Below are 7,831 nucleotides of genomic sequence, written 5' to 3'. Positions count from 1 at the left end.
TGTGTATTTATTGTTAGGCATACAAGGGACATAGTTATATGATGCTTTTATTGGCCCCGTTCGTTTGGGGAAATTTTGGAGGAATCCGGATGAATCGGGAGGAATTTGTGAGAGAAAAACACTATTCCAGATGAAAAAAGAAGCGGATCAAGCCGGGTTTAAGGGCATTGTATGGAAGTGAGTTGAAGAGTGTGCTATAAGTTGAAGAATAGAATTATAGCATAGTAATCTATAGAATCCATTTCCATCTCTCACCTTATTAATTTGAGATAGGCTTATTTGTGAGTTTGGAAAACTTATGGAATATCAAATTCCAAGCCAAATAGCATAATTCAATATGTAGATTTCAATTCCCCAAAATAAAGGGATCAAAACGGCCCCTTACACAAATTTATGAAGGGGTAAAACTTATTGGGTACTAAAAATACAATCCACCAATAGTTCCAATGCATTATTAGTAATGATAAACAAACTACAGTATTAAAAAAATAAAAAAACAAATATATTAAGATTAAATATAAAATAATAAAATTAATTTAATCATTATGTATCATTAATTATTTTAAATTAATATTAAAATTTATTTATAGATATACTATTAAATGGGTTCAATACATTATTAGTAATAATAAAATTAAATAATTGGTCACTTGTTATGGAGAGAAAACTTTTAAGTAGGTTCATGATACCTTATTTTCTTTATGGATACCAATATTGTCGGATATTGTCGAATATGAATCTGGATTAAGATAGAAAAAACACTGGAAAACAAATACAGATATATCCATTTAGGAAACAAATACGAATACGGATATCTATATTACAAGTTTTAGAGGATACGGATGCCGGATAATTCGGATATCCTTCCATTTTCCACCCATAATAACAAAGAGGATAAACTTTACACTAAATTTGGCCTAAAATAAAATGAAACACGTTACATCCGCATATTGGCGCTACACGCGCCTTAGCTTAGCTTGACCATCCGCGAAGACCCCGAGTCCGTCAAACTGACTACTAGTAGCTACCGCCACCTTTCAGCTTCCATCCCGTGGCTGTGGCTCAGCGCTGTCGCTGTTGTTTGAGCTGGATAAGATTGTTTTCCTCAAAAAAAAAACTGGACAAGATTGTTGCGGCGTGTCCAGCGTCGAATCCCAGAGTATTTTTCAGCAAGAAACCGACAGAGATATTCCAGGCTGATGTGCGACATGTCTGGTGCGGTTTCGATACTGGCAAAAAATAGCTCGTGGAATGATCTACCTGCGCTGGATTTTCGTTCCCAAATCTAATTTGGTTCCTTGTGATGATCAGTCTTCCAGAACGTATTGTGTGGCACTGTTCGCTCACGGGTTATCTATATCTAATGTTAAAAATTCAAAATTGTATTCTATTATTTTTCACCAGAACTAATGTTAAACAGTCAAAATTGTATTCTATTATTTTTCACCTGAACTATGAAGAGTTTTAGTCCGAATTTATGGCTCATATCCATACGCGTTGGAACGACTAGTGATAACAAGTACAAACAAGTTATCCTGAGATCAAAATGAGGTTGTGAGGGTGAAGGATTTTCTCTCGGTTAATCTTGTGCATGAAAGTAGAGGGTCCAATGACGATGCTCACCTCCTGGTTAGGAGTTCTTTGTACAAGTATCATACTCCCTTTGTCTCTTCTGAAGTGTTGTTATAGAATGCGTGTTGGCCAATTTTTAAAGTTTAACTAGATTTGTAAAAAATATTAGCAATATTATATCTTTAAATAAATTTATCATGAAAATATATTTAATGATCTATCTAATGATACTAATTATGTACTATAAATATTTAATTTTTTACATATTTGGTTAATGCTGAGTAAGTTTAGTTTATCAGGCAGTGAGAACAATAGTTAAAAAGGGACATAGGGTGTACATGGCTCCTCATTCCTCAACCTATCTAAGAGCATTTATATCAATTACGCTTCCATGTAGTACGTAGAAGTGTTTCTAAAAAAATATGCATGTAATGTGACGGTGGATCAAAAATACAAGCAGGAAGAAAGTTTGGATATTTTATTTCCTAATTTATTTTCTATTTCGGTATAAAAACGAGAAATAAAAAATGGGTCGTTCCTACTGGTCCATCAACACTCTGACTAATATAGATTACTTATTATACAATAAAAAACGATCCTTATTCATGCACTTTGATAGTATAGGTTAAGTACTAGTAAACTGGTGAATATATTCGATTTAGGGAGAAATTTTATGCGAACGCTGTGCTTCTCACGATTTTGCTGACAGTGACGAAAGGCACTTCAATCAAAGCACGAAACGAGGAAAAACCTCGAGGAACATTCTGTAGGAGCGGGCTTCCGAGGGTTCAGACGAACTTGGGCCCAGTAGATGAGCTGCTCGCTGAATCCGGCCCGCACGGACGCGACGGCCCACGAGCACACCTCGTCTCCTTCCTCCTCCCGAAACGCGCTGCCGTCGGCGTGCCATCGTCGCGCGGCTGCCGGTCAGGATTTTTGGGGAAGGGCTACACTCGCGAGGCACAGGCATAGAGGGAGGTCGTTGGGTGGCCGGTGGTTGGCTGTGGACGAAGTTTGAGGGTGGAGCGACTAGGTGGCAGGGTGCTGTCGGGCGCGGGAGCGTCAATATGGCGTCTCCGGCGAAGCCAGGTGAGCGCGGCGGCTTATGTGGCGGTCGAAGATGCCGGAGACAAGGAGTACGGCGGCGCAGGGGCGAGCACGACATTAGGTCAGTGATATAGGGCTTAAGTAGAGCATTACAGAAGCGACGTGGTGGGGAGCAGGCGAGCAGCTGCGCAGCGCGTCACGAGGAATACAACGCCACCGCGCGTTGTGGGATTTCCTTTGTAGCACTACGCGGGTTGCATAACCGCCCCAGCTAACGGCGGTGCGATGTTGAATGCTGAGGGTGGATTGATAGTTTCCAGCACGGCAGCAAGACGCCGCACCCGGATTTCCAAAGGTATGCGAAGCATCTCGTTTCTTTCGTACTTTGTGGAGTGGTAGGGCTTTGGGGCAATTGAAGTTTGGTGTTTGCCTGTTTGGATAAGGGGTCCAAGCTAGGCTCCAAGCCGAGTCTAGTTACAGTTAGAATAGCAGTGTGCTACTGTGGTTACAGATATTCCGTCTGATCTGCAGAGTATTTGTGCTAATCCTTGTATGAAATTGTCACCTAGTACTGCAGTCACACAAGAGAAGCTCGTCGACGCAGTCGAGAGACACTTTCGTCAAATCATTGATGCTTTACTAAAATCAGAAATTCAAATATTAGTTAAAACCAAATGTTAGGGAGCCAAAATGGTTGAGTATGAACAGAGAAACAAGCATGCTCAAACAACATACTGTCCATCAAAGCGATATGTGACACTTCACGAAAATAACTAATTAATGCTTTACCAAATCCATTTTTCAAATGTTCAAAAATCAAATCTTGGTATGAACTGGTAGCCTTGTACTACACACAAGTTATCTGTCCAGCACATATAGCTTTATTTCTAGCAGGGTAGTTCATCAATGTGAGCATGCTACTCATGCCTGATTTGCCATCTTTACGCCAGTTACATTCAAATATAACCTAAGCTAATTACACAAGATCCATAGAAGCATGGCTTGATCTCATTTAGTTGTTGTGACATATGACTTTCTGATTGCATGCAAGTTAATGGCTACTTCTCTCATGCTCATTCTTTCTCTTGGTAATCGAAACGTGCAAGCCAGGGCAACTTGAACAAGGGATAGCACACATCGATAGCCCTTGTTTTCTGTTGCCACTATTGCTTTATTAGAGCCCTTGCATTCTTCCTGGAGATGAGCATCAATGATACGTAGCACCTGATCTGGAAAATTTCTCTCTACAAAGTTAGCAATGCTGAGCTCACCTTCAAACATAGAATCCGTTGGTCTTTTGCCTGTAATCATCTCTAGAAGTACTATTCCAAAACTATAAACATCGCCACAGGTTGATGCATGAACACTTTGAGCATACTCTACAAAATATAGAGAACAATCAGTTATTTTGTGCATAACATATTGCTTTATATACATATAGGAGAAGATGATGGCATTCTTGATTTATACCTGGAGCAATATACCCTATAGTTCCCGTCACAGTAAGTGAACTACTACAACCTGGGTGTCCAACTGCCATTGATCTGGAATCAACAATGAGATTTGCAATGCCAAAGTCTCCCAAATAAGCATTCATGTCATCATCGAGAAGGATATTCGTGGGTTTCATATCACAGTGGACAATAGGCGTTCCACAATCATGGTGCAAATAGGCCAATGCATCAGCCATGTCAACACATATGCTTATTCTTTGAGCTAAGCTTAAAAATTTTGGAGCTGCACCACCTTGTCTTTGATGCAACCATGTATCCAAATTTCCATTGGGCATGAACTCATAAATTAGGGATTTGAAATCATTACCACTATTGTCTATTGTTGAACATGCAGTTAGTACAGGAACAAGATTCCGATGCCGAATGGTTCTCAAAGCCTCACATTCTGAAACAAAACTTTTGTCTGCAAATCTGATCTCAAGGTCAAAAACCTTAATAGCAACTTCTATTTTAGCTTGAGTTAACTTCCCTTTGTATACTGAGCCATAGCTTCCTCTTCCAATTAGGTTGGACTTTGAAAACCCCCCTGTAGCTTGCTCTAGATCCTTGTAAGAAACTCTAGGGAATTTCTTGCCAAAAGAAAGAAAACTTACGTGTTGCTTTCTTGGCATCTTCTTCCCGTGGATTGTAATATAAATGAACATTATGAGTGAGATGAAGCCAAATACTGGGACCAATATTTTGACCATATAGTTTATGATTTCCTTTTCTCTTCTATAAACAACATGGCATGAAGACACATTCAAATTCGTTGCCCCTCCACACAATCCTGGATTTCCATCAAGTGAAACAATTGTAGCATTATCGAACACGCCATTTGCTGGTATTTCTCCTCGGAAATTATTGCAAGATAGGTCTAGTTTTGTTAGAGATTCTAGATCATTTAGATAAACTGGAAGGAGACCTGACAAATTGTTGTGGGAAAGATTGAGTATGCTCAAGGTCTTTAGATTACTGAAAGTAATCGGAATATTTCCTGTAAGAATATTTCCATCCAACCGAATATTATATATCTGTTGAAATTGGCCCATTGTTTCAGGAATTTCCCCACTAAATCTATTGGATGAAAGATCTAGTGTGGTCAGTTGTCTAAAGTTACCAAACTCGACAGGTATGCTCCCTTGGAAAGTGTTATAGCTGAGGTTCAACACTAACATTTGTTTGAGGTTTCCCAAGCTAGGTGGTACAAACCTGGTAAATTGATTTTCAGCAAGAGAGAAATATATCAACTGTGTAAGATTTCCAATGGAAGGTGGAATTGTCCCGATGAAGCTGTTAGATTGGAGATTTAAATGTTGCAGTTTTGTCATATTTCTGACCCAGTCTTCAATTGTACCAGTGAAATTGTTGTCATCTAATGATAGTTGAATCAAGGCGCTAAATTTTTCAATACTTGTGGGAACTATTCCCGATAGGCTATTTCCACCCATTATCAGTTTTGTAAGATTGGTGGATAGGTTTGCAATCGAATTTGGTATGGATCCCTGTAGCTTATTATTAGACAGCGAAAGTACTGAGAGAGACCTACAATTTCCCAGGGCTTGGAGGAATTCCCAGCCTTCATTGTATGTTGATGATTGAAGCATGTTTCGTTCGAGGTTTAGAAATTGCAACTGTGAAAGGTTTCCAATAGAGCTTGGGATTTGTCCAGTGAAATGATTACCGGAGAGATCTAGAATTTCTAGACCTTTAGGATTTCCTAGGGAAGCTGGAATATGACCATCGAAATTGTTTTCTCCCAAGAATAGAATGGTGAGATTTGGTAGAGCCTCGCCAATGTTAGATGGTAACGAGTTACTTAGCATATTGGATGCCAAGGATAACTTCTGAAGAGAAGAAACATTAGACAGAGTTTGTGGGATTCTACCTGACAGGTTATTTGTGGCTAGGGACAACTCTAGGATGTTTGGCATTTGCCAAACTTCGGGAATTTCACCTGATAGGTCATTTTGGTATAGGTACAACCCTGTTAGGTTTGGCATTTGCATAACCTCGTGGGGAATTTTTCCATTGAGCCGATTTTGTATAAAACTGACTACTTGTAAAGTGGTGATGTTCCCGAGGGCTGCCGGGATGCCCCCAGTGAGATAATTACTGTCAAGGGTGATACTTGCCAGATTGGTAAGAGAACCGATTCTAGGAGGAATAACACCAATGAGGTTGTTTCCGGATAGATCCAGATAGGCTAGGTTGGAACAGTTTGTGAGTGTGTCAGGAATAAAACCCTGCAAATGGTTGCTTTCTAGATAAAGGGTGGTCAGGTGTTGGAGCTTGTTAAGAGGAGGTATGGGGCCATGGAAGCTATTATTGGATAGATCAAGCGTACCAAGGAAGGTTAGATTTCCAAGGGAGGAAGAGATCTGACCACCTAAGTTTTGGCCAGTGAGGCTGAGATACATGACACGATATGGTCGCTCGAAGCTGCAGTTCACACCATTCCACCGACATAAGTGGGTGTCGGGGTTCCAATTGTACAAGACTCCTATTGGATCGGTGATGCCTTGCTTGAATTCGACCAATGCCTGAAAATCTTCGCTGTTCTCGTGAACAGTTGAGCAACGGATATTCCCTACTTCATAACACAGCAGAAGCAACGGCAGTGCTATAAACATGGCGAGCTTCGCCGGCTGTTTGGGCTGCCCCATTAGGCACTTAATATAATTGACACCTGCAAAAAAAGAAGTATAAACTTCGCGGCGTGTTACTAGAGCAACAACTACGTTGCGTTCATGCGATGATTAGAGCTATGGCCAAGCTTACAATCCTATCGAAATCTCGTACAGCGTGCAAAGTGTCCTTGAATCTATGAAAAGTTTTGTTTGTTTTGTTTGCCAGAAACCCAGGGCGGGTCGGCGGGCTCCCATGAGAGTTACAGCAGTTATAACAAGCACTAGTTGCTAAAAAAAAGTTATAACAAGCACTAATAAGATATAGAGGGGGGGGGGGGGGGGGGGGGGGGGGGGGGGGGTGGCGGCGGGGGGGGTACCTCTGCTCTGCCTGCAGTCCTTGTGACGATCTGCTTCGTTTCACTTGGTAGTGGGTGTTTGAACTTTGAAGTTTGAGTTGGGTGCACTGTGACGCCTTATATTAGCTTTACCGCCATCGCCGGGAAGACTTGTCTTGGCCTCTTGGGTCCGTCAGCCTCGACAGTTACTACTAGTACTCTATACTCCTGCTACTTTTCACCTTCCATCTTCTCGCTCTTGCCCCTCGCTGAAATCGCAGTCTGACTGAGATTGTCCAGGCGTTTCCTGCCTCGAATCCAAGAATAATACTACGTACTCTCTCCTCACTCTGTCTCAAATTATTTATCGCTTTAACTTAATTTATAGAAAATATATACAACATTTATGTCTTCAAATAAATTTATTAAAAAACTAGATTTAAATTTTTTTTTAATGATACTAATTATGTATCATAAATATTAATATTTTTTAATATATATTTTATTAAAGTTGTTTGTCGAAAACCGAAAACGACGTATATTTTGGGAGGCAGGGAGTACTAAACGGACAGAGATATTCCGTGTAGAGGTGCGACCTGCCTCGTGCGGTTTCAATACTGACAAGAAATAGCTCGTGGAATGTTCTAAGGGTGCTGGATTTTCGTTTCCAAACTGGATTTGGTTCCTTCTGATGCTTAATCTTCCAGGATGTATTGTGTGGGGATGTTTGGTTTATGGGTTATTTTTTGACGGG

The 7,831-nt window shown here is 40.5% G+C and overlaps 1 protein-coding gene across 2 annotated transcripts; it reads right to left on the bottom strand.

Moving 5' to 3' along the window:
• Nucleotides 1–3,063: 3,063 nt before the first annotated feature.
• Nucleotides 3,064–7,239, bottom strand: LOC136474312 (receptor kinase-like protein Xa21). Of its 2 annotated transcripts, XM_066471906.1 has the most exons (4): nt 7,120–7,239; nt 4,090–6,801; nt 3,891–3,998; nt 3,656–3,813 (listed from the first exon to the last, which is right to left on the bottom strand). In XM_066471906.1, the coding sequence occupies exons 2-4, from the start codon at nt 6,776–6,778 to the stop codon at nt 3,794–3,796; spliced, it is 2,817 nt and encodes a 938-aa protein (XP_066328003.1). In that variant the 5' UTR covers nt 6,779–6,801; nt 7,120–7,239; the 3' UTR covers nt 3,656–3,793. The 2 variants fall into 2 exon arrangements, with proteins under 2 accessions (XP_066328002.1, XP_066328003.1); XM_066471905.1 differs by having other exon boundaries at nt 3,064–3,998.
• Nucleotides 7,240–7,831: the final 592 nt, after the last annotated feature.

The sequence above is a fragment of the Miscanthus floridulus genome, chromosome 8, assembly GCF_019320115.1.
Source record: "Miscanthus floridulus cultivar M001 chromosome 8, ASM1932011v1, whole genome shotgun sequence".
In the NCBI taxonomy this organism is placed as follows: domain Eukaryota; kingdom Viridiplantae; phylum Streptophyta; class Magnoliopsida; order Poales; family Poaceae; genus Miscanthus; species Miscanthus floridulus.
Note: the sequence above shows the minus strand (reverse complement) of the source record. Positions and strands in the feature narration are given on the sequence as shown.